The 27314-nt window shown below is 42.0% G+C and overlaps 1 protein-coding gene across 5 annotated transcripts in view; it reads left to right on the forward strand.

Annotated features, from left to right (window-relative positions):
• Positions 1–1407: 1407 nt before the first annotated feature.
• The window catches only part of Rbm24 (RNA binding motif protein 24), a 45123-nt gene continuing 19216 nt past the window's right edge, over positions 1408–27314 (forward strand). Inside the window, exons 1-5 of one of the 5 annotated variants that reach the window (XR_010051160.1) lie at positions 1408–2191; positions 3225–3348; positions 4582–4636; positions 4987–5099; positions 11000–11188. Coding sequence is in view for 3 of the 5 variants with exons in the window: in XM_003468754.4 (XP_003468802.1) it covers positions 2024–2191; positions 3225–3348; positions 4582–4636; positions 11000–11363 (711 nt within the window). In the remaining 2 variants the exon portion in view is untranslated. Of the gene's footprint in view, positions 2192–2437; positions 2666–2697; positions 2780–3224; positions 3349–4581; positions 4637–4986; positions 5100–10999; positions 13169–17628; positions 17711–27314 lie in introns of those variants that run through there. The other 4 variants (XR_010051161.1, XM_003468754.4, XM_023564717.2 and 1 more) reach the window with 4 other exon arrangements.

Here is a 27314-nt window from a genome sequence, read left to right on the forward strand (position 1 = left end):
AAAGTCAACCTCATGCAGAAGTCAGCAGGATGAATTTAATGCTTTGCATAGGGATATTTGCATTCTCATTAGCTTTTGCAAATGCAACATTTCTCATCCTCTTGGGTTGAAAGCAAAGGTGCCCAGAGAAAAGAAAAAGTACCTCTGTGTGCCGTTCTAACAGGTTAACATACTGACCCGCTTTAAAGGGAACAAATGGTGTGGCTTAGGGCAATTAATGTGAGGACTTCTGGGGATGCTCCTAGTGGTGAGGACTTAAAAGGAAATTGTGCACTGACTGTAGTGGGTGAAGTGTGTTGCTCCCATTAATTGTTGTCATCCAAACCTCAAATATGATTGATGCTAAAGGCTACTTAAAAGTACTTTTGATTAAAAGAAGTTGCAAGGGGGAAAAAAGCTGTGTTAAATTAAGAAATATATGTGAACTATGTTCTACAAGTGCTAGCAGTTAGAAATCAGCAGTTATGTAACAGGTTGATTTGTTTTAATTATAAATTTTACAGTGACATCTAGACAAAATAGATGGGGTCAAGTCACTAAACACTTTTGTAATTCAAATAGAAAATAAATTCACTTAGAAAGTGGGGGCTTATGATGAGACAGTCATACCCATCTTCTTGAGTAACTACTAGGGAGGAAACAAAATTTGGTGGGGGCTGAAGTACTAATTTATGATGCTTCGAAATAGAAGACAGTGCCTGACGGACATAGTTATCTACCTTTGGCAGCGCTGCAAGTGATTAAAACTAATGACTCTCTCAACCACCCTCCAGGACTAGATCTTTCCTCTTACTGCTCCCTCTGGCTCTGAACCTCTCGGGTTTCTCCCCCAGCTCCAGCCCCTTGGGGCCAAGGAAAGTTGGGGGCCCTCCTCACTCTCCAGACCCCAACGTATCCACCTCGGTTCCGTGGACCGAGATCCTGGGCCCCAGGTGCGTAGGAGAAGCCAACCTCTGCTGAGCACCCCAGGCCTCAAGACCCCCAGCTCGCCGGTCCAGATCGTCGGCCCCATCACCAGGCCTAGCGAAAAGAGCCCGCGTCGTTGGCTTCGGAAAGCAACGCAGCTCCCTTCTAGGGCGCAGTCCCGGCGGTCTGGGTTCCGGCTGGGGACCCGCCGAAGGACTTTGACGGGTGAGAGCAGGCGACGCCAGAGCCAGGCCGCCTCCAGCCGCTGTCAGCCCTGCCCAGCGCCGGCGACAGAACGCAAGCCCGGCGACCCGGTGCCGCGCCGCTCCGCGCCGCGCCGCGCCGCGCCGGGAGAGAAGCAGCTGTTCCCAACAGCTGGGGGGCGGCGGCGCCGGGCGCCCCAGGTGCTGTCCCGGCCAATCGCAGGCGTCCGGCCCGCCCCCTCCCCAGCCGGGCTTCGACCCCCGGCCCGCGGGGGAAGGGAGCAGAGGGGCGGAGAGACGCGCGCCGCACTGGTCTTCCAGCTTCCGCGGCGGGAGGGACAGACGCAAGCCGAAGCCGCGCGGGCACCCTGCTGCGCCCCCCGCTGCCACCTCCGCGCTCGGACGCGCTCCCGCCGACCCTCCCCGCGCCCCGCCTAGGGCCATTTGCAAGAACGGACGATCTACCTCTAACGCACCCTCCTCTTCGCCTGACGACCACCCTCTCGGCATAATTTTTAAGCTCCCCGCGGGGTGAGTGGAAACGCGCGCACGTTCTCTAGACCCGGCTCCCCAGCCCAGACCCAGACCCAGACGATCCGGAGAATCTGTGCGGTGACCGGCAGGGGGGGCGGGAGGAGAGAGCCAAGTCGACTCTCCCGGGCTGCCGGCGACTTCGCGAGCCGCGCGCCCCGCGCCCCCGGCCGCCCCCGGCCGCTCGCCCCCGCCGCGCCGCCGCCGCCGCCGCCCTCGCCCCGCGCGCGCCCTCGGGCCCCGGCGGCCGCGGAAGGCTGCGGGACGCGCGCAGCCCGAGGAGGAGGCACAGCCGCGGGCCGAGCCGTAGCCGGATCCGGATCCGGAGCCGGAGCCGAAGCCCGAGCCCCAGCCCGAGCCCGAGCCGCGGGGCGGGCGCGAAGATGCACACGACGCAGAAGGACACGACGTACACCAAGATCTTCGTGGGGGGGCTGCCCTACCACACCACCGACGCCAGCCTGCGCAAGTACTTCGAGGTCTTCGGCGAGATCGAGGAGGCGGTGGTCATCACCGACCGGCAGACGGGCAAGTCCCGGGGCTATGGATTTGTAAGTTGCACCGGTTGGGGCTGGGGGGGGGGCCGGTGGCGACAAAGAGCTGGGTGGGGAGGCACCGAGTGGCGCTTGGCCAGGAGGTCGGAGCTGCGACGAGGGGCTCGGCGGGACTCGGAGCGGTGCTGCCCCTTCGGCCCGCGCTGAGCTGAAACTTTGCGTGCGGCGGCGCTCGGGGAGGGAGGGCCGGGTTCCGCGGGGACTCCGCGCGGAGCTGTGTCGGGGCCCGGGCGGGGCAGGGGTGGAAGGAGAAGACTGTGAGCAGCGCGGGATTTGGGGTGCGGCGGGCCTCGAGGGAGGGGCTGTAACCCCGCAGTTGCAATCCTGTGTTGAGGCCGGTTGTTAGGTGCGCCGTTGCTTTGTACAAATGCTTGTGCCTTCTTGGCGTTTCGCCTGGGGTAGGGAGGGGACACATGGTGAGGTCAGGGGCTCGTCCCCGCGTGTCACAACCCCACCTTTTTAATGGCAAAGGTAGGTTCTTTACAAATAATAATAATAATCCTTTGCTGAAACGAGACAGTACTGTTAGCTTGCTGGAGATTTAAACCCGCAGATTCAGCTGCGGAAGAGCAGGGTGCCCCCAGAGTAGGACAATGGCTATTGTCGTTGGGTACTGTTTACTGGTGGTTGGGACCTTAGGGCAGATGTGAGGCTGAACTTTGTTTAAAACAAACAGTCAGCCGTTCAGGGATCTGGAGGGGGTGGTGCAGGTGGAGGCCCAAGGATCTACAGGAGTTTCAAGAATCCAGGCTTCCAAAATCTCTGCTAGGCCCTACCAGCACACAGGATTTAGGGTTGGGGTGGAGGGTTTGTCCCTTCCTCCTTTTCCTTCTTTTCTTTTTTTAATGGGGGGGGGGGGTCGAGGTGTATAATGTTTACGGGGAAAAAAAAGGAAAAAGGGAAAAAAGAAAGAAAAAGTTTGACCTTAGTTTCTCCAGCATGACTTCTCCAGTGCCATTTGGATTTCTTTCCAGGGTTAATTGAGAGCTTTGTGTATTTGTCTATGTGTGTGTGTATGTGTGTTGCTAAGGTCACTATGGCTGATCGGGCTGCAGCTGAAAGGGCCTGCAAGGATCCCAACCCCATCATTGATGGCAGAAAAGCCAATGTGAATCTGGCATACTTAGGAGCAAAACCAAGGATCATGCAACCAGGTGAGAAATGTCTGTCTCCCTCTCCCCCTCCCCGAATCCCTCCACTTATGGATAGAATGTTTCCCAGATCCAGAAGACATTGGCTCCCTGAGAATCTATAGATGTGTTGGGCAAACTTCTGTGCCTGATTATTCTGCTGAAGCCTTAAAGATACAAGACAAAATACTCCTTTCAGGATTTGAAACGTACCTGTGTTCAGACAAAATGATCTAGGGATCTGGATAGTTGTGGAAAGACATGAGAGTTTGTTTCCTGTAGAGTATGCATTTGTGCTCTCCTCTCAACTTTCCAATTTTTAGCTAGCCACTTGTAGCTAGAAATGCCAATTAGGGGATTATAAGGGCCCAATTTGTTAACTGCAACCAGTGCACTCCCTGTTTAGTGTGGTCTCTGCTTTTATCACCAGTTGCATGCTTCCCAGGGCAGGCAATCTGACTTGAACACTGCCCCCAGAGAGGCATGGGGTGGAGGTGGTGTCCAGATGGAGAAGCTTTAACATAGAATCACAGAGTACTAACCAAGAAAACAGAGTGACATCACCTACTTGTGGTCCAGAGTTTTTAAAATGTTGCTTATTTAGAGATGAGAAATAGCTTACTTGATGTGATGAACTGTTATATGCCAAAGGTGAGCAGCAGTGTTTTTTTTTCTGTGAAGACATGACCTTTTGAATAGTTTGCCATACTGAGTTTTAAAGCATTAGTGCAAATAATTGAGAGTTGACTATAGAGCTAATTATTTCCTTGGGCAAGCAAGAAGAGCTTGTTTTCATTAATTTTAATACTGTGAACTGTAAAATGCATAATTTTCCAAAGCATTGTCCAAATGCTTTGGAATTCCAAAATTGTCCAAATTACAGATATTTTAATGGATCCTGGTTGAGAACTGTAGGTGTATTTGTGACATGTAACGTCATTGTCAGGTCCTGTTGTCCGTGGTTTCATTTCATGAGCATTTTTCACTGGTCTAATTTTTCTGTGGTCTTATTTTGTATCTGGCAACTAAACTTTGCAGTTTTTGTTTTTTTAAGTTTCCATTTGTAGTCTGTTAAGGCTTTTATTCTGTATCAATAATAGCATTGATGAAAATAACTTTTAAAATATATGCACTTCTCTAAAGTATCATACTGGGAAGCTTATGTGTTTTAATTAAAATTGGGATTATGTTTTACATGTAGGCATATTAAATACTTGACTACACACAAACTGAGAATGTGTTCTATTTTATTGTTAGGTTTTGCCTTTGGTGTTCAGCAACTTCATCCAGCCCTTATACAAAGACCTTTCGGGTAAGTCAGTGCATCAGACGCTATGAAGTGTCACTGTGGCTGTTACTGGTTCTTCTGGTTCTTTGTTATATACAGAGAAGAACAACATGTCACAAAATGTTCCTGGTGATACATATTTATATATGTTTGTGTATTTTGAATTTGGATACTATAAATATTTTTAGATGAGTCAAGTTATCTGACCCAAGTATTGCAGCCTCCAAATCAGACAACTGTTGAGCTTATGATTAACAAAACAAAACAAAAAGCAAAAATACCAGGTATGACTTGTGTACCAGACGACTGTGTCCCATCATCATTACTGCTGTTCAACTTGACTCAATTGTATTTATCTCTTTCTAACCTGACAGGGCTCGTATACAGTTAAGCTAACTGATGAGAAGGATACCATGATAAGAGGTGGAATAGTTCTGTTTGGAATTAAACTCTGTAACCGGTAGACTCAGACACACAAGCTCAGATGGTGATTAACGATGCATGGATGTTGGTGTTGTTGTTTTATTTTTCACAATAGTCAATAGCCCTCCGTGTGCTTTATTTTATTTATTACAGTCATGAAGTGGTGTTGATAGCTAAACTGTGTGCTTTTTTACTTAATTGAAAAGAGCTGTAGTGAAAGTTTTCTTTTCCTCGGGGAAGGGGCTCTTTGTGTTTTGGTTTTGGTGGTGGTGTTGAGGAGTGTGGACTTTTCACTTTGCCATGGGAAGCAAAGGGCCTTTTTTCCCCTCCTGCTTTTTAAGCTATAGCCTGACTTCCGTTTAACCATATCTTTGTAGTGAGTGCTAAATTGTGTGATTTCTCTCTGTCAGAATACAGATTCATTGCTTGCATGTCCTAAGTTTCTGTTTTATGGGAAGTTGTCTGGGAATGGGATTCTTTCTTTTATAATGCATATCCACTTCTAGGTCTTCTAATTTAAAATTTCAACAGCTCTCCTCAGACTGCATTAACACTAGCCAATTTTGGCGGTTTTTTTGTTTTTTTGTTTTTTAATTTTTATTTCTGCTGTGAGTAGCTTAGCACTGACTTCCGTTATAGACCTAACAGGTGCACATACTTGTGTTAGCACTAGGCCCTGTCATGACCAGCTTTCCTGTTCTGAGGTCTCAGTTCTTGTCCATTTAGACATAATATGGGTTGGAGATCACCGCCTACAATTTTCCTGATTGCCAAAGTCTGTTTGGACTGTATTCTACCTGATCAAGATTCCTGTAGTCCGAATACTATAGATTTAAACTTCTTTAAATGTGCTAGTTGTTCAGTACTCTACTCTAGTGTAAGGCCTAAATATTTGCATGTATAACCTGTAAGGCTGGAGTCTACCTACATACATTTTAGCAGATATGTCTCCAAGAGTAGACCAAAAAAAAAGTAATGCTTTGAGGACAGTCAAGTTATATTTTCCATGAAGACTTTTTTACCTTCCCTTCGCATAGCAGGATCATACTCTTACTGCCAAATCTGACTTGTTTTAGCTAAAGAATCTGTTGTCCAATATGATTAGAAAAGGCCCATATGCATAGTTATGCATAGAAGTCCCGTCTAAGCTTTCCTAGATACTGCCAACAAATGATGGATTGTTGGGTCTGTGTACTGCTCCGTCCAGACAGGTATTAGCGTATTTTCATTTTTTTCATTGTGCAAAATTAAGAAATTACACATTTGTTTGGGAAGCAAAAAATACAAACCAGTCAAGGATCACTGATTGCTGAATGACTTCGTGTGGTTTGAACTACAAACAGATTTCAGAGTAGCAAGAAAATAGATGAACTGAAAGAATCAGACAAGGCTGAAGCAAAGTAAAGTAGACTCGAACTTGACTTAGTTATGTCTTGGACAGGCTAAAGCATGATTGGATATATCTGAAGAGTAGAAAGTAGAAAACATGAACAAAGCCTCCCTGGAGAAAAACTTTGATACATGGAGAAACAAGACTAAATGGACGGTCTTGACACTTAGGTATAAACATTCAGCCTAGTTATGATCATTCTTAAAGATTGAGAAATAAAGTACCACAAGGAGAATAAGAATCACCAAAGTAAAACATGTCTTACTAAAATTTTAAATCAAACATGTTTTGATAGCAACTTTTTGTTTTTCATCTCTTGTAATATTAACTGTCTTTATAAAGGATGTGATTGGTACTATGTGCATAAATTGTCTGAACTTATGAGGAATAGATAGCATTCCAGGTGGACAAAGTAAGCTTTCTCTTTCTTTTTTAAGGGATTCTCAGCGCTGCTGTAGTCCTGAGTCTGTACCCAACAAATCACACCTGGTCATCCCAAATTCTATTTGAATGCCAAATATTCTTATTTTTAGGCTTGGAAAGAAGCTTGAGAATTTTAAATTTTACTTGACTTGTTTGAAATTCTAGTGATGAAACTATTTTTTTAATATGGTCCTTAAATGACCCCCAGGTTACCCTGTGTCTTCAAAGACAAAACATGGGCCTGGAATAATTTCTGATTTAACACAGTGGGCAGATGTAGAGAACCTTATAAATTTGCTGAATAATACCATATAAGTAGCTTATGTTTGAAGACAGCATTTTCTTATTACAGCCTTGGACAGGCTAGGCTATAGATCTGTAAAGACAAAATGCTGGACTCATTTAGACTAGGTTGAACATAGACTTAAGCATTTATCAGTACGTATTTCAGGGCGAGATTTTGTGTTAGGTGCAGTTACCCCTATGCTAGATACTTACTATGTCCACTGTGGGCAGAAGGGACTGTAACTAACATTTACCCAACATCTGCTCCATGATACTGAAAAGGGATTTACATAAATTATATAACTTAATTCTCACAGCAGGCATTTAAAAAACTGTCATTGTTCTTTCCGTGGGCAAAACAAGCAAATCAGCAAACAAAAAACTAAGATGCAGGAAGCTTAATTAACTCCCCCCAACCACAGGACTAGTAAGTGTTCAAGTCTGGTTCTAGGTTCATAATCACAGTCTGCCTGACCTCAAAAGCTGGGAGTGGTTTTAGAACTCTTCATGAAGTAGAAATTTTCCTAGAATTTGTAGGGAGGTGAGGACGAGGAACTCTTACTAAACACTCAGTGTGTAATCATTATAGGCTCTCCCCATCGATCACTTTATTTAGTATGCAGCAAGTTGGGGTTGATAATTTTAGTTCGCCTCACGTATGCAACGCGTGAGAATAAAAGGTGAACACATTTACGAAGGCTGTACACATCATGAGCACTACAGCAAGGTGGAAGGGCTTGGATTTCAGCAGGCCTGAGTGGAGTGAGGGTTGGCATCCCCAGTGAGGGACAGATTCGCATAATCAAGGCAAGGACCTGGGATCCTGTGGCATGTCCAAGAAACTCTTGAGGAGCCCAGTTGAGCTGGGTTCAAGGAGAGGTGGAAGGAAACACTCGAGGTAGTTTAGATTCAGGTGCATGGAAGGCCTGGCATGCCAAGATTTAAGAAATGTGCACATCACTTGGTCCGTGATGTTACGGCGTTGGGAAGTCCTTTGAACAAATGAGTGAGATGATACTTTGTCAGCAGTTTTATTCAGTAGATTGGAAGAGGAAGTCCACATGTTACTTCAAAGTCACAGAGATGTCAAAAGGGCCTGAGGAGGCGGGAAGAGAAAAATATGTGGTAACTTTTCTTTGAAAATCACGCAGAACGCAGAATATCAGCTTTGCTCTTGGGCTTTTGGAAGTGCGAGGCATGTGTACTCAGTGGTGAATTGCAGGAAAGAATATTGTTAGAAATGTAAAAGGAAGAGGATTCCAGATTGCTTCAGTGGGTTCTACTGGCAATCAAAAGAACTCCTAATGCAAGAATTGGTTCCAAAGTGTGCCCTCCCCTCTCATCCCTCCCCGTTAGTCCACTTGGCCTCCCTTCCTGACCCAAGACGTGTTAGGCTTTCCATGGTCTTCTGCGCTCTTCTTTTCCTAAGCCTAGCTTTTCTTTTGCCTGCCAGACATCTTCTTTTCCCTTGCGAGAGTTCATGTAGGCGTCTGATCCACCCCCAAAATTATACTTTCATTGGTTGTCTTTATCAACTCGGAATTATTTCTTAATGGAAAGTAAATGCAGAGATAAGAGTCCTCTTAGCAACCCTTCCTGTATGTTAATGCATTTTTTTCAAATTCATACCCCTCCCCCAGAGAGAGAGAGAGAGAGAGAGAAACAGAGAGAAGGGAGAGAGGGAATTTCCTCCTGCCTTTTGTGGAATACATAACTTCTTTTTGGCTAACACTGTTAATCAAACCTAACAACCACTGTATCATCCTTGAAACTTTCAGAGTCCAAGGGGTTAATGTTTCAGTATCAGTGAGGCTCATACTGGCTGGCCTTTCCAGCTGATAGATGCTTTACTTTGGCCTTATAAAGACATTTTACCCGCTGGAAACCCTTGTCGCATGACAGGATCAAAAATAGCCCGGCTGCAGCCACTGCTGTCTATCACCACATGTAAACTGGCAGGGAAGGAGGCTCTCTTAGCCGTGTCTGCACATTGTGGACGTGGGGGCACCCGGGACAGTGTTTAATAAAGCCACACCTGTCGCTGAGAATGAGCCAGTCACCTGATCTGCAGCAAAGCTCTGAGTGTGAGCATGACCACGCATCTGGTTTCTGATAAGCAGTTGAGAACATCTCTAAGTGTCCTCAGAAACACTTGATGACGTCGTTTCTCCTGGCACTGGGAAAGATCTACAGTTCTAGTAACATTGAATGTATTTTTATCACTGGGGTCAAAGTTCACTATCCCTTGATAAAATTATCTTTTCCATAGATGCCCATTAATGAATGCTTTCAGTAGAATTCTGGAAAGGCAAAGCAAAATCTATGCTTCTGAAAAATCTAAGTATGAAATCTCGTTTTGAGTTCTTTAAATTTGAAGGTTGTTACTTGTGCTTCTACTTCTTATAAGTTGGGATTGTTGATATCGGATAGCATTCTAGTGTCATATTTTTAGAAAGAGCGGGGGTTTTGATGGAGACTATTTTAAAGAAAGAGGAAAATAAATATTTGAGTTAGTGTTTATAAATGGACAGTAAAGAATCACAGGAGTGAGAACTAAGATGCATGGGGTTCTTTTTACATCTCTTATGATTTATTCTTTTACCAAATTAACAAATTAAAGTAAGGTCATTGGCATCTGTCTTGTCCGTGATCTACGAATGTATAATTTTCAAAGGTACTTGGTTTTGTTTCTCTGTCTTGAAGTTTTGCAGGCTAATCATAATTATTCTGGATGCACAATCCTTACAAAGTTTGAACTAGTAGGGCAGATTTACAGCATATATAATAGTAAATCTGTTTCTGTTGATCTGGAAGATAAAAGTAGTCAATGTGCAGAAGAAATGTTGCCTTATGATCTGTGCCATTTAAGTTTCTATGAACTTGAGAAGTATTTAGTTTGTCTTTCCTGCCCTTGCCTTTTCCCTGGCCGACACCGTGTCCCCAGCCCTCCTTCTGTCTGTCTTGCATAGAGGTAGACAAGATGGCTGACGCTCAGGTGCCTGGTAGTCAAACAGGTTTGGTTGACCATTGTGGCCTTCTGGATTTTACGGAAAACCAAGAGAGAAGGGAAGAAACAAAAAAGTGTGCTGCACCACTCTTTGGGAATCACTGCCGTGAATGTTAATAGCATTTTTGTAGCTTCCCACAACAGCCTCTTGTGCCAGAGTGAGCTGCACTACAGTTCGTTTGAGAAGTGTGATTCTGCTGTGTTTACCACACTTGTGAACTTTTAAACTCCTGTTTTTATTTTGTCGCCTGCTTCTTTTTTTTTGTTAATTATCATTTTTAATAAGGGTGACTGAGGTTGCAGAGAGATTAATGTGTGCCGAGTCTGCATAGCAATTTCCAGTAGGGTTGCCATGATAACCAGCCATATGGACTTTGTGGAAATTTTAGTTCTGACAAACTGGCCGTCACCCCCACAGAGCTGGGTGGTCACATATGGTATTACTTTTGAGTCTTATATTCACAGCTATGAATTTTTCTATTTGCTAACTATTTTTCTTATATGAACCCCATACAAAATCTTCTAAAGACTTATTGCATTAAAACTCTATTATGTGTGCACACCCCTCACCAACCTTGATTTATTTTCCAAACTTTGCACCAGTAATATTCAATGGGTCTAAATAATCCGAAGTGGAAAATTGTAGCAGGGAGCATGTCATCCTGTTTTCACGGGTGAATTATTTTTGGGGGGTGCTGCATGACTTTGGCCAGAGTGCTTTCAATGGACATCTAGAAAGATATTGTGGCAACCCTATGTCCATAATAACCACTAAATTTGAGTTTGTCTCATTTCTGAACACCTAATGCTACAGATCGGAGGTGATGGCTGCCTGACTTTGTCTCCCATTTCTCCACAGGATACCTGCCCACTATGTCTACCCGCAGGCTTTTGTGCAGCCTGGAGTGGTCATTCCACATGTCCAGCCCACAGCAGCTGCGGCCTCCACCACGCCATACATAGATTACACTGGAGCTGCATATGCACAGTACTCAGCAGCTGCTGCCGCTGCAGCCGCCGCTGCTGCCTATGACCAGTACCCCTACGCGGCCTCTCCAGCTGCTGCAGGATATGTCACCGCTGGAGGCTATGGCTACGCCGTCCAGCAGCCTATCACCGCTGCCGCACCTGGGTCTGCAGCTGCAGCCGCAGCGGCAGCTGCCGCTGCCGCAGCATTTGGCCAGTACCAGCCCCAGCAGCTGCAAACAGATCGAATGCAATAGACCAGCCACTTGATCAAAGTTGAATTGTTTTCTCGTTCCCTCCCAATTTTCCAATTTTCAGTCGCTAATGAGAGAGTTAACATTGACTTAACAGCTTTAAAAAAAAAAAAAAAGAGCAATGCTATTGTGAAGCAGAATTCTTATTTTTTTTATAGTAGTGTCCTAGATGAAAAGGAGATGAGAGTGAGGGGCCTGGGCGCAGTTTTGGAAATTGATCCCAAAGAGCCTGAGTAAACAGAAAGGCTGCTCCGCAATGAATGACAGCCGGAGGTCTGATGGAACTTCACTTTTGTAATGGGATTTTTATTTTTGCTCTTTTCATAGTATCAGGGAAGCAAACTGCCTTTTACAAGTTAGAAAATGCTATTTGAATCTAGTTGAACCAGGGAATACAGAGAGAGCAATATGTAGCTTGAATTACGTTTAAAAGCAGATTTTTTTTTTCTTACAAACAAAACGGCGAACGCACTGATTGTCATTTTTAAGCAGTCACTACGGCCTATAGACCTTTTTCAAGGAAGAAGGTAGTGTCCGTGCTATCTCAGAACCGGGCATCGAACAATCAATCTAGGAGCGTGGCGGTGGGTACAGTGGTGGACAGGCACCAAAGCTATTTTCTCATCTGTCCTGTGGACGAGTGGGACGGTGGAGCAAGTGATGTGGAGTTAATGGGTGCAACAGCTGTACAGACAATCAATAACACACACAGTTCTGGAAAGAACACATCACTTGTGCTTGTTTGATGAGCTTGTCACATTCTAATCCCTCTCCCCATCCTGTTTCAATTTTGGGAAACTTGTATCTGCTGGTGTCAGCAATTCTGATCTCTAACCAGGATCAGGCATTTACTACAACAGCCTTCTCTTTCTATTTATTGTGTCGACTTGGGACTTGGGAATAAAGGCAGGTGAAGTTTGCAGATGCTAAGCCCTTAAGAACCTTCTTAAGGATGTGTATCCCCCCCTTTTTAAATGATTTTACACTTTTTAGTATCTATTTCAGAGTCCTATTTAAAACTATTTATTAGTGAAAACAGTTCCTGAGACAACAAGGTTATTGAGATTACAATTCTTCAATGGTTAATGATAATGTGGTTTATACTGTGCCTTAATAGTAATGCTATTTAAGATATTTATTTTTAAGTTTTACGATGCTGCACTCTAAAGAAAGGAACTTTAGATGTGACGCTGTAAAATTATGTATTCATCTCATGGCATAAATTATTTAGTAGGTCTAGATGTAGCATATTAAATATTAACCTATTCAACTAAAGATGTTGACTTGGATTTATTTAAATTCATATGTGCACTGTATAAGAGAATACTTTTACATTAACACATTTTAGTTTATTTTAGTCTTGAGTTGTTTTTTTTTTAAGCAAGCTACATTGCTAGTTTCATGCTTCCTTCTCTGATTTTCGCTTGTGTAGATCTCATTTATTGGTAATTCATCACTGTAACAACTATTCTTATGTAGTTTGTGTAGTTTTTAAATGCTGCTTTACATTTTTTCTTCCGAAACTGCAATACTTGCAATTTTTATTCTTAAACTAAATTGAATACTATTTTACACTGTATTGGATTTTTATACTTGAACAATTTCATACAAGGGAAGACAGGTTAGCATTTTTATGGACTTTCTCCATCGTCACTGGATTTACTTTACGTATTCCCATACTAGACAGTGTTACGTAATGTAGACATGACTCTCTTGTGCAAATTATTTATTCATTGTGTATATTGCTTTATAACATTTCAGATCTTCTAATCTATTCACTTGTATTAAATATAATTTTTAAAAACGTCTGTTGCATTGTTTCTAATTCTGTAGTAAAAGTGAATGATTTCTCCTTTTAACTAGTATTAATAGGCATGATTCCTATGTAACTTTTTCAGTGAGCATGAAACTCTCCTGTGTGATCTATTTTTGTCTCTGTAAAGTAAATTTTACCAAGTATCCACTGCATACTTAGCAGATGAGGCAGGACATCCTGCAGAGTAAACCTGAAAGAACTCTTCAGATCAATGAACTTTGGTTAGCTAACTATGGCTTGAAAGAATTGAGTTATAGTGGGGACCCATCAACCACAAGCTGGATCAGCACAGTGGTGCTGACCCCAGGTAAACTGAGATTTGGAGCTAGAGTCTACCACTTTGGAACAATGTGAGTGGGGCAAAATGCTTTCTGTAACGCACATTTTGGAAACTATTTTAGTGTATCATGTGAATAATTGTATTGGGATGATAGTACTATTATCAGGGTTCTGAGGTGCTGTTCTCTTTCCAGGTATTCCTTTCAGACTGTTATCCTGAACAAAGAATTGGGCAAAAAACAAAGTCATGAGGTTTCACATTTGTTCAAGTTAGGAGAAACATGTTCTGCAGAGTGAGTGTAGGCCAGTGAAGGGTAGGAAAAGAAATACACCCTGCAGAGTGGAGAGCAGGCCACTGAGAAAGAAAAGAGTAGTCACGAGACCACTAGCCACCATCTTTCATATGCCTGATGTCAGATATAGACCGTCCCATCAGAAATGTACCAGAGGAATCAAGAATAGCATTCTCTGATGGATACAGGTGCAGGGCTTAGAGCTGTCTTGTGCCTGGATCTCTCTGATTGACAGTTTGTTCTCACTTGCCTAGCCACTTTGTCACGTCTTAATCATACGGTCATTTAAATATGGAAATATACCAACCACCTGCCACAAGCCAAATGTGTAGTGACCATTGTTCTAATGCCCATAGTGATAACTAACTGAAGAGGAAGTCACCTACTTGGGTATTTTCATTTTTTAATTTCTGCCCACATGATAGGATATTATAAGGTGGTGTGTTAGAATATCAACTATCACATCAATCACATAGAAACATACATGTTATACTAATTATGGGACAGCTGTTGATCTCTTGGTTCTGATGTTTCCAAAATTCATGATGTGCTTTGAACTTCCCCATTAGTTTTAGATAATTAAAACAAAAGAAAACTGTGTTGACAGCTTCCCTGTCACACTTTGTATTGTACAATTGCCATTCCATTTAGAACCATAACAGACTCGGTTTTAATTGCCTTTAAGAAAAAGTAGATACCAGCTTATCCCCAAGGAGAGTTATTAGTGCACTCCAAGGTATTACCCAGGGTAAGTAAAATAATTTCTAAGCTACTTAATTCAGCCAGCGCACCAGTGACTCTTTTATTCCAAAAGACACGTTTTAATTTCCAGATTTATGAAAGGTCATTTTCTGTTCTCAATAAAGCATCTGTTGCTGAACTTGGAGCAATGTTTATCAATCAGAAATAGGTCATACAATTCTGGGAAAAGCTTGTCAGGAAAGCCAAAGTCCCACCTCCTGGCTGGACTTTTCCTGAGGATGTTCCCTGATGTGTAGTATCAGCAATAGTATCAGCTATAGGGACATGACACAATTGCTACTTTGTAACAATGAGGCGTACATTTCTAAACAAATAGATGTTTTTTATATTGAGAGAGTAGCTATGATATGAAGTCTTCATGGGTTTAACAAGCAACGAGTGAGAGTAATGTGTCTGAGACCCAGGGTGCTGAGTGAGACCTGGTTTCATTACAAATCAGGGAATCTTAAATCTCTCAAGTGGTAGACGTGAGTTAATAGTACCCAATATAGTTGTGTAGCTACTGCAGGTTGTACTCACGAAGTGAATGCCATAGTTTTAATATGGTTTGTCCCCTCTGGAACTCATGCTGAAATTTAATCCCCATTGTGAGATTTTAAAAATTGGACCTTTAAGAGGTGATTAAGGCTCTGCCTTCATGAATGGATTAACTCACTCATATTATTAATGGATTAATAGGTTAGTGGGTTATCTAAGACTGGGTCTGCCATCCAAGCCAGTTTGGTACAGTCCATGTCTCTGGCCATGAAGTACCCTGCTCTACCTCAGTCAAGGTTCTGCCAGCAGGAAGTTCATCCCTGGATGTAGCCCTTCAACCTTGGACCAGACCATGAGCCAAATATACCTCCTTTCTTTGTAACAAATGCAGTCTGTGGTATTGCATCACTGCAGCAACAGGAAATGGACTAAAACTAGGAAATAATTGATAGCAATAGAGAAATCTTAAACATTTGAAGAAATTATCATATTGAGGCAACATATACATTATCACTTTGGTAACTGATTTCAATGATCTCACTCAGTGACCTCCCCCAAAAGAACGCAAAATTATATTTCAGGTTGCTATCATCATCCTATCTCAATAAAGAGCTAAACTTGCTGTACAGAAGCAGTGGCACAGGAGAGAGAGAGAGAGATTAACCAAGAAGGGAAGGGGAGGTAGATGGGAAGATTATGGAATACTTTTTGCTCACAGAGGAACTATATTTAGTTCTTTCCTTGCTCCTGTCAAATATTGTTCTTCTTAATTCCTTCGGAGGCTAGAAAGCGTTCATTAAGATGACAGCCCGAAGTTTTGAGGGGCAGAGGTGAAGAGGAACAAAAAAATAAATAAATGCTTTTTCACGCTTACTTTTGTCCTCCCCTCTCCTTCAAGAGTTCCAGGCTGTTTCCGTGGAAATTTTAACTTTGTTTTGCTTAAGCACTTTGTACAGAAGAGATTTCATTTTGGATATTTGTTCTGTGTTGAATTTTAGAAGCACAATTGCAATTTTTTTTAGCTAAATCATTTTAATTTCAAGCTTTTTAAATTGATGCAATTGCACACATTTGTGGTGTACTGCATGATGTTTTTTACACATATACACTGTGTAATGATCGGACAGGCAATTACCATATTTCTCTTCTTGAGCAATTATTTCTGTGTGGTAAGAACATTCACAGTCCTTTCTTCTGGCTATTCAGAAATGTACAGCACATTGTTAACCATACTCACCCCACTGAGCAATAGAACATCAGAATTCACTTCTCTTAAGCATCTGTGACTTTATACCAATCTCTCCCCAGCCATCCTCCCTACGAACCACCCCAGGCTTTGGAGTGAATAGAACCAGAGTGTTACTCTGCCCTTCTATAAGATCATTTACTTTAGACTCCACGTGTGAGTGAGATCATGTGCTCTTTGTCCTGAACCTGGCCTATTTCACTTAAAATAATGCCCTCGAGGTTCATTCATCTGTTGTAAATGGCAGGATTCCATTCTTTTCCATGACCCACTAGTGTTCTAAGTGTGTATATATGCTGCATTTTAAAAATCTGTTCACCTGTTGATGGATATTTAAGCTGATTCCATATCTTGGTGTTGTGAGTAGTGTTGAAATAAATATAGAAGTTTGGAAGCTTCTTTGGCATCCTGATTTAGTTAGAATTTCTTGTGAAGCCCCCGTACTGTTGTTTACAATGACTGTAATAATCTACATTCCCTGGGCTGGGGATTTAGCTCAGCGGCATAAGCACCTGCCTTGCAAGCAGGCAGTCGTGAGTTTGATCCCTGGTACCGATAAAAAGGAAAAAAACAAATAATAATAATAATAATAATAATAATAATAATAATCCACATTCCCTCCACAGTGTAGAGGAGATCTCTTTTCTTCACCTCCTCAGCATTTCATGTTTGCTTTTTTGATAATAGCCATTTTGAGAAGAGATGATATCTCACTCTGCCTTTCATATGCATTTCCGTGAGGATTACTGATGTTGAACATTTTCCATATTCCAAGATTAGGAGTCATAATTAGAAAGAAATGAGACAATGTGTGCATAAGTCCTTTAAAATGTTTAAATAAAAAATGAAATACATTTATACTTAGAAATTAGTTCTGTCCTATTATGCAGTATTTGGTCACTCTTGACCGACTTCTTAAGTTTTAAAGTCCTCTGTCCAATCACCTGCCTCCCAGATAATAAATATCATTCCTTTTTTATAACCAATATGTCACCACTAGGCTATTATATTTTAAGTGGACTGGAGGGTGCATATTGTTGACCATTCTGCCACTTTTAGAGGTAGTTCCAGTTACATTAGAGCGTAAATTGGGTACAAATCATTATTTCCATTTAATAGTTATGCATTATGAAAGGGCAAATATTTTAAGCTGACTTCCAAACTGAATTTTAAAAAGAAAAACAGTTTTTCCAAGTAAAAAGTCCTGTTGTAATTGTATTTTAGTGTTATTTATTCATTCATTTTTGGTGATGCTGGGGATCGAACCCAAGGTTTGAGCTACATTCCCGGCCTTTTTGTTTTTGTCTGTTCTTTTGTTTTGTTTTTGAGATGGCATCTCACTGCGTTGCTCTGTTGGCCAGGCTGGGCCTGAACTTTTGCTCCTCCTGCCCGCAGCCTCCTGCAGTGCTGGTGACAGCCTGTGCACCAGCCAACAAGCTCTGCTTTTAGACAGTACTCGTCTGACAGCCTCAGCCAGGTAAGAACTTGCTTGCTTCTTAAATATTCCTGACTCTGCCTCCTGTCCTTGCAGATGTCTTGGGTCAAAGTAAAAGAGACACAGGAGATGCTGTTTGGAGAATCATAGGATACACATTTCCCATTCTGCCTTCACTTTATACAATTAAAAGCTGATAAAAAGAAAATAAAAAATAATGAAGAAAGGGGTAGCCAAGATCAAAAACAACTCCTAAAAATAGGAAAACAAGAGAATGGGATAAAGGAATCAGAGTCTTAGGGGCTGGATCATGTCAGCCGAGCTTGCCACCAAACCGCCCGCATGGGAAGAGGGGTTGGTCATTTGCTTAGTGACAGAGACTAGATCTGATGAAGGGATCTGGGGCATTATCTAAAGAATAGTAATTAAGTACGGGGTTTGCATCTGCTTTCTAGTTAATTAAAGACAAGACAATAACTGAATTCTAGAATTTTTAATTAACAAATAATTGTATTTGTGGGAAACAATGAGTTGCTTTGATATATGTGTACATTTTGGAATGACCAAATCAACGTAATTAACGTATCTGTCACCTCATATACTTATCCTGTGTTTAGCATGAGAGCATTTACAATCTCCTCATTTTGGCAATTTAGAAATATTCAATACATTGCAATGATAGATACTTTGCTGTGCAATAGATTACCAGTCCATCCTCCTAACTGAAACTTCGTACCCGCTAACCAACATTTTCTGTCTCCTTACCTAACATACCCCATCAGCCCCTGATAACCAAGATCCTACTTTTTTACTTATTTGAGTTGAACCTTTCATTTTTAATCTGCAGATAAGTGAAATCATGACGTATTTGTCATACTGTGCCTGGGATTTTCCATTTAGGATAAGTTCTCTGCATTCATCCATGGAGTCAAAAAATCACCAAATGCCACTATTTTGAAGGCTGAGTAGTGTATCGTACATATAGTCGTTTTCTTTACCCATTTATTTGCTGATGGACACACAGATTGTTTCCATATCTTGGCTGTTGTGAATAGTACTGCAGTGAACGGGGGGCAGCTATCTTGTTGGTGTAACTGATTTCATTTCCCTGGGTTGCACACCCCAAACTAAGATTATTGGGTCATATGCTAATTGTGTTTTCCATTAACACCTGAGTCTTGAGGTGTGTTTGCAGAGGCTTAGATATCTTTTAAATGGTGCCTTTTTTGTAACTGAAAGTTTTCTGAAATGGACAATTATTATACCTTTAGAGGATTTCAATATAATATAGCCATAGACTTTGGACCTCCAAAAATTGGGAATGTTACCATTATTATATCTTAGCTATCATAATTTCCCATTTTAAGCATCCAAGCAGGTCAAAAGGGGGAATTAAAGAATGTTTATGCACCTTGCTATCAGAATAATTTGACTTAACACCTTAAAAAGTCATGTGCAGCTAAGAAATGTGGGCTCTTCACATCTATATTTGCACACACGGTGCAGACTCTGGTGCACTGCTGGCGCCTCCTGATGAACCTTTTGAGAAATCATGGGTGTCTTATGATGTGTGGCCCTGCACCTACTGCCCACCTACCATGTCCCAGATACCAGGATTTAATCCTCCTACCAATGAAAGATGGACAGAACTCTCCAGGTGATTCAAACAAAGAGGGCACAGTGATTAGCACCTGCCCAAAGCCATGGTGTCGGGATGGTGCAGAACCTGGGTTCACTCTGGGTGAAGTGAAATCAGTGTTGTCTGCACACCAGCTCCTCGTGCTGCTTCGATCCCCCTTTTGCTCCTTCTGAACTTCCCCTGGGGTTCCTTAGAGCTTCAGTTCTGCTCTTTAATCTCCTATCACACCAAAGTAGGCAGCCTCTGACTTCATGAAGCTTCTTGCATGGAGGTTGGAATTGTCAGAGGGAGTGAAGACAGAGAGCCCAAAGAAGCTTAACCAGCCTTTGGTGGTACCCTGAGTGAATTCGATTCATTCCTAACCATGTTGAACCTGCACTTGGTTTTTACCTTGACTTCTAATTGTACTTTTTATATCTGCTAGTCACCAGTAAACCACATTTAAAATATGCTCCTAATGGAAATCTTCCACACTATGTCTCCTCCATCAATAGTGTTTTCAAGACACTTCATACTTCCAGACTCTGTCATCTACCATGTTTGGCAATGTTGAGCCAGTGCCCTGTAGGGAGATCATAGGTTGGGAAGGTGAAACTGAGCCAATGTGAAATTACAGAAAGAACCTGAGGTCCCAGCAAGCCTCAGAGAGTACATCCAGGTACCAAGCTTCACCTCACAGATCCTGTGACCTGGATCTCTCTCCCTACCTTTCATTTTTACAGTCATTCCATGTCATAGATCTATGTTAAAGACCTACATTAGAGACCTATGTTAGAGAAAAATTACCAGTTGTAATCAACATCAACTTGAAAACTCTTTATTTCCATTGTTCATCCTCTTCCTTTAAATGTCTAGAGTTTGGCTCTTATCTCCTGAGCACCCACTTAAGCCAGCCACAGATACATTATCCTCGATGCACTGAACCTCACAGCAGGCTCTGCTATCATCCTGATTTTACAGAAAGGTTAAAATTTGCCCTAAGTTGCAACTCAGAGTGGCAGAGGTGTGAGCAGCCACCCAAATCTGGATGATGCCAAAGACTAATGGCCACTGGATGCTTTAAGCAGTAATTTTTTTTTTTTTTTTTTAAATCGGGAATCAAACTCGGGACCTTGCGCTTGCCAGGCAGGCACCGTGCCACTGAGCTCTATCCCTGGCCCCTAGCAGTCATTTTCTTCATCATCACTAGTAATTGTCTCTGAAATTCTAAGACGAGCCTAATAAGTGTGCCTTCAGTACTGGGGTCAAAGCCAAATGCGAGGATCTCAGGGTAAATTGCATACATGATTAAAACTCTTAATAAAGATTGTAGAACATAAACATTTCTGAGCTCAGTTTCTTAGTTTCTTTTGGCAACATTTGTTTAGTGACATTATTAAGGATTATAATGATCATTTAGTCATCTTGATCTCAATCCACTTGTGCTTTTGTAGGGAAAATATTATACAAGTGGCGTGATTAACTATGATAAACTTTATAGCACTGAGTAAGAACATAACAAGAATAAAACAAGAGTGAATGTGAGTTTATGCCAAAGATTGTCAAATAATCATACGTTTTCTAGGAATCTTTGCCAATGTTAATAACAATGATGTCAGGTTTAGATGCAGAATACAGGTATTTAAGGTGCATGGCTCAAGTCATCTGCCATTCATCGCTTAACTGTCTCCATTAATGTTGAGAGGCATCAGGAGGAAATGTGTCTTAAAGAAGAAGCAGTGTCAGGCACAAGAGCCACACTGCTTTGGGAATGGCTAAGAGAGGGTTAGGCACAGTCTCCTGTCTTGGGAAGTGTGTGGAGTGAAACTGCCTGGTAAAAAGAGCCGCTTAGCTTGTCCTTTGCACTTACTGAGCATCTTTATGTCCTGAGCATCTCGAGAATCTTGATAATTCAGACTTTCATAGCAGCTGCTTTTCTTATCATCTCTGGCATATTTCTTCAGCATGCACAAAGCCTCTTATCTCGCACACAGTCTCTCCCTGGGCCTTTGCCTCTTTCAGCTGCTTAGAGGCCGCGTCCCTTAAATCTCCCAGCTGTCTCCCTTACCTCTCGGGCCTTGCTGCCTTTATCTGTATGTTTTAAATCTTCCCCAGCTGCCACTTTTGGCACAGTGGTTGTCTCGCAGTTTGTTCAGAGCAAGGCGTTTCAGCGTGATGGTTTGGGGAAGGAACATAACTGTGATAACAATGCATTTTTAAGATTAGTCCTGAGATTATCAAGGCAAAATTTCATCTTGGCTTATAGACACCCTGTGTCCTATGAATCAACCTGCGCGTTTCTGAAAGGATGAGACACTCCAGAGGCTTGTACAAAGAAATGCAAAAGAAAACCATGGGGCGTTTAATTATCCCGAATAAGAGATTTCTGCCCCCAGAAATGCAGATTCTCCATGGCTGCAGCTTCACTCAGTTTATGTAACATTTTTGCAGTTGTATAAAATGCTACCCAGCATTCCCACTGCGTATTGAATGTAAATGTGAGGAGCTGGGAGAAATTTTGTTTCATGTTGGAAACTATTTGCCAGTGAGGAAACCTACTATCAACACCTCTTGTTGCTTCTGGCCTTTTCAGCCAATGAGACTGTTCTTGCTTAGGATAACTCCTAGAAAAGAATCTGGGTGGTTCTGTGGAGCTGTCAGAGTTTCTTAATGTGATACGTTCCCAATTATTAAGGGAAATAGTTGTTAGTGTTTGGGGAATCCTATAACTATACAGTAGTTATATGCAAGCAGAAAGGGAACAGCTCGAAGAATGGCACACTGCTGGCCAGCTAGGAGGCTGGCCTAGGCAGCGGTCACTCCTTAATTCTCAATCAAGAAAATGCTTGACCAGCAGATGCATCTTGGATAATTCCTTTGTTCCCTCTAGGGTTGATTGATGTTACTCTCTTCTATATGAACCCAGAAAATTTGAACAAACCTATTAGAATGTATTTTATTAGTATGCAATTAAGATACCAAACAATATTAAATCAAACCTCTTGATCCCAACCAATGTTAAAGCAAACCTCTTAGTTGTACAGAAATGCATCCCTGCCATGTGTTGAAGTAAATAGAAACATTTTATGTACTTAATTAGGTTCTTGGAGTAAAGTCTATGCAAAATTCAATTCATTTTGATCATCTTCTCAGCCAATCACCATACCTAAGTGTGTTCCATACAAATATGCATTGATTGTACTCTGCCAGAAAGAATAGTTACACACACACACACAGACACCCCTCCAAGTCATGAAAGATAATTATTCTCTAGCTATTGCTAATTAGGTAATATTTTTGGATCCTGATAGAAATAATTGAATTAAAGGACAGAGTTTGTATCCCTGCAAAAGATGAGGTCATAGTTGAGATCTTGCATTTGTCAATCAGTTTTCCAGTAGTGGAACAAATACTTGAAATAAATCAACTTATAAAGAGCAAAGATTTGTTTGAGGTCACGTTGGGAGGTTTTAGACCGTGCCTGGCTCTGTTGTTTGGGCTTGTGGTGGTGTACTACATCATGATAGTACATGGGGTCCCCTTATCTCCTTTGAGAGTATGCCCCTCATGATTTAAAACCTCCTACTAGGCCCCACCTCCTAAAGATTTTCCCCAACTCCTAATTAATTGTACCAAGCTGGGAACTAAGTCTTGAACGCTTGAACATTTGGGGGGTGTTCCAGATCCAAACTATAGCCCTGAAATTCCAGAGATATGAAATTAGCCATCCACAGCCAAATAATGAAACAAGAAGAGTCTACAAATTAAACTTATAAACTAATGATGTAATTAATTTCCATGTCTAGAGTCATTCTTTGCCTTAACAGTGCTCATTTTCCCATTAATATCAATTCTACAACCTAAGCTTATATACTGCAGATACATAGAATATAGGCATAGAATCATTCAATTTTGCTTACATGTGATAGCCAGGCTATGGAAGCCAACCTGTCCCTGATATTATTAAATTTTACCAAGTCTTTGAATAACCGACTTTACAAAAATCCTTAATGAAATCAAATAGGAGTAATTCAAACAGAAGACGCTGGTTTCTTAAAATTACACTTTTCATTCTTTTATGAATCTGTTGCCTGATAATCCAGAAGAATTTTTTATAATAGTATTTGTGAAAGTTTAACCATTTCTCTGCATTTAATTAGACTGAGTTAAGGTCTGCCTACTGTATGTTCATAGATATTTCACTGAGACACAAAGGCGATACCAATTAACAAAATAAATTAACTGAAGTCTGTGAGCAAAACAAGTTAGCAAAGGTCAGTTAATAAAGTAAGTTCTGTCCCTTTTTTCAAAGGCTGTATTTTCTCATCTTTGAAAGGTGGGAATTGGTATCTTGGATTATGAGTGTGGCAGAGTTCCTGGATATCTGGGCAAGTGGTTATTTCTGAGATGAGACTGATTAGTTGTAATAAAAAAGTTCAAATTTCAGTAGGGTATGTTAAATGGTAAGTAGAGGTAACTCCTTACCCAAACTTGTAGAGACTGACATTTTTCTACACCTACGCCCAGTTACTAGGATGTGGGTACACCGATCTGGGAAGCTAAAGGCTCTGGTTCCATCCATGCTGCACCAGCAGTCACCATTACGCACACGGATAATTGCCTGAATTGTTTAGCTTCAGTCTCCTAATCTACGGTGTCTGGGCTAGGTAACACCGAGAGTCCTTTTCTTCTAGCAATAATAGCATTGATTTTGCTTCAAGTCCCTCTTACTTCAATCTTAAAAGAGCAGCTCTCAAAGTTAAACATGAAAAGAAGATACAAAAGATGATAACCTTCGGTAACCTATTTTATCTTACAGTAGATTTCCTAATGCTTTGTGCACTTCAATACAGTTTTACATGGAATAACATGCCTACACTAAGACACACACACACAAAAAAAGACCTGGAAAAGAGTTTGAAGAGAAAATATTTTGGGAAAAAGAAGATACAACTAAGATTTGGGGTCCAGAGAAGACTTCCTGGCCAACCTGAGATATATCAAGCAAGGACACATGTCTAAGGCAATGTCCCGCCCCTCCCTTTTCAAGCTCACCTGTTATTTCCACTATTCATTCAGCCTGAAAAGAAGCTCTCTGCCTCTGAGGAGACGGAGCAGAAACCACCCTCACATGACTCTGGGTGGATATGCATGAGGGCCCTCTCTGGGGACATATGTGCCTACTGCAGGGAGTCTAAGAGCATGTTGTATTTTTCTAGCATGACAGGAGGCCTTGGCTGACAGTGAGATCCATCAATAATCTATGGCCCTGTGGGGAAAGAACCCCATGAATAAGAAATGTTGCTGTTTGGGGAAGACAGAGCCAACGATGCCCTTGTTCCAGGGAAACAGAATATGCCTGCAGTGACGCAGTGGGCTCTGAACTTTCCAGTTACGTCACCAGATGGCTTAGATCAGAAGCAATTTTAGAAGATGCATTCAACATGCTAATGCCCTTTCAGCCAGCCTAATTCATTAGGGTCAAAGTCTGGTCAGAAACACTTTTGATCAGAGGTTTGCATATTTGTTGTCTGTATGACCAGTCAAGGGCACCGAACCATTTTGGCACGTAGGCGTGGTGTCAGATCACTGTTTAAGTATAGAAATGTCTATCTGGTTGGTTTCAGATTCAATATGGAAGACAGAAAATCAACAGAATTCCCAGATTTACTTTCCATTCTATTTAAAGCTCATAATCTTCCAGGTCTATCTAGTTCTTCTTTATGGAAACATTTAATTATTAATCTTTCCTTACTCTTAGGGTCTAATTTAAGAGTGCATCAATAGATTGCTCACTAGGGAGTTTGCCAAAATCATGGCAGGACAAAATCATTAGTGAGTGATGGTTACAAGAGTGGACTTGGAGGCAGACTAGCCTGGAACTGAGTTGGGGCTTCACCGCTTGCCAGCTGGGAGACCTGAGGTGAGTTGCCTTTGCAAGAGAGGAATGGTGTCTCATAAGCATGGTGGTACAAAGCACACAGTAAGACAAGCAAGAAGCATTCAGTAAAGGTGAGGCATTTGTTATTGTTGCTTTTCTTAATTTTTTATTCAACAAATACTTATTGAGTGTTCAGTATGTGGTAGTTTTGGAGAACACAGTAGTAGAAAAACATACAGTTTGGGTATTCCTGAAACTTTCATTCTGATAACAGGGGAGTCCAAAAAACAGTAAGCAAATATGCTTTTAAGTTTGGTTTAAAAAAAAATAAAGTACAAGAAGAAGTAGAAAGGAGTAGAACTCAGAAAGAGTGCTGGAATCAGCTCAATTTGGTGACATTTAAATGGAGAACAAGAAAAGGTAAGAAAGTAAGCCATCTGGACATTTGAACAAAGACCATCTCTGGCACAGGAAGTGCAAATGCAAAGATCATGGGGCAGATGTGTGCCCGGTGTGTTCAAGGAAGAACAAGAAAGAAAACATGGCCAGACTGGAGAGAGAGAGAGGGGAGAATGGTAGGAGATGGTGTCAGAGAGGTGACCGGAAGCATCCAGGACATGGAGGCCCTGTATCCAGAACAAGGACTCTGAATTTTACTGCGAGTGAGAGAGGGAGCTCTGCACCCAGGATGATCAAGCTTTGACAGCGTTCCTGAAGAACTCCTCTACCTACAATAAGAAGGTTATACTGCAGAGGGGCCGACAGGGAACCAGAATGCCAATGACTGGGTGTTCCCATTCTCCCGTGCATTAGACGGTGATGGCTTGGAGTAGAGTGATCACAATGAACTGTGAGATATGAAGAAGTCATGCCCAAGGTTTGGGCTGAGGAGCAGGAGCATTGGAGTCTCTACTTATAAAGACAACAATGATGAAGGCACATTTGGTCAGAAAAGGAAAGCACAGGAGAGAAACTGACCATTTTGATTTGGATGTACCAACTTTAAAATGGTCATTGTATAAGCATACAGAAGCTGATGCCAAGTGGGAAGTGTGGTGCACCAGTCTGGAGTTGAGTAGAGAGATCAGGATTTGAGCAAAACTGTGAGACGCGTTGCCCTCATCAGAGCTGTTCAGTGTTTCTAGTTTCCTCCCTCCAGCATGGCAGACTGCATTTCCTGCTTCCTCTAAGGTAGGCGGGGCCATGTGACTTGCATTAGCCAATGAAATGCTAAAGCCTTAAATTACAAAAGTGTGCTATGTCATGCCACATGTGCCTGCCTAGTTGGCAGGGCATAGGTTGACCTTGAGTCCCTGAGTGACCACAATGAATAATACCCTAGCTGATTCATTACGGATGTTAGAACTGAAAGAGTTAAAAATCTGTGTCATTTCAGTCACTGAGAGTTGAGAGTAATGGGCCAAAATATCTAGCCTATTCTGCCATTTAGGTTTGAGACACAGATAGAGGATGTATTTAAAACCAGGGAATTGGATGTGATCATATTTGGCATGAGTGTTAGTGACAGTGAGAAAAGGGCTCACACAATGAGCACATGAGTGTCACAACACTTAGAAGAAAGAAATCTAGGGAAGAGATTGTTAGGGACTGAGATTTGTGTCCCCATCCAACCCCAGCCCATGCATATGTTTAAAACTTCAAGATCAATATGACAATATTAGGAAGTGGGGGTTGAGTAAGGGGATTAGATCACATCGGAGGACTGTCACAAGCTTCCCTGACCTTCTTCCTACTCTCCCCCAAGCTTTCTCTATTCTACTTCTCTCACTTCCTTGAACACACCAAAGTCATTCTTGCCTCAGGGCCTTTGCACATGCATTTCCTGTGCCTGAAATGACCTCCCCTCAAATTTCTAAACAGCTTATTCCTTGACATATTCTTCTCATTCAAATATCCTCCTCACAGGAAACTTCCTAAAGTAGCCAATCAACAAAACAATGTCTTCCTTCCCACCTCTCACTTTCTATCTCTTCCTCCTTTTTTCTTTGTCACTGTTGCCCTAAAAATTATCTTCATTTGATTATTTATTTCAGTCATCTTTTCCCCAGAGTTTAAGCTTCCTAAGTACAGTAAGTCTTTGATTTAATGAGAGAGGAGATTTAAAATAAAGGGCCAAGAGGGCAGGA

Source organism: Cavia porcellus, unplaced genomic scaffold (assembly GCF_034190915.1).
Source record: "Cavia porcellus strain 051 isolate PalLab524CR breed Dunkin Hartley unplaced genomic scaffold, mCavPor4.1 scaffold_13, whole genome shotgun sequence".
Taxonomy (NCBI): Eukaryota; Metazoa; Chordata; class Mammalia; order Rodentia; family Caviidae; genus Cavia; species Cavia porcellus.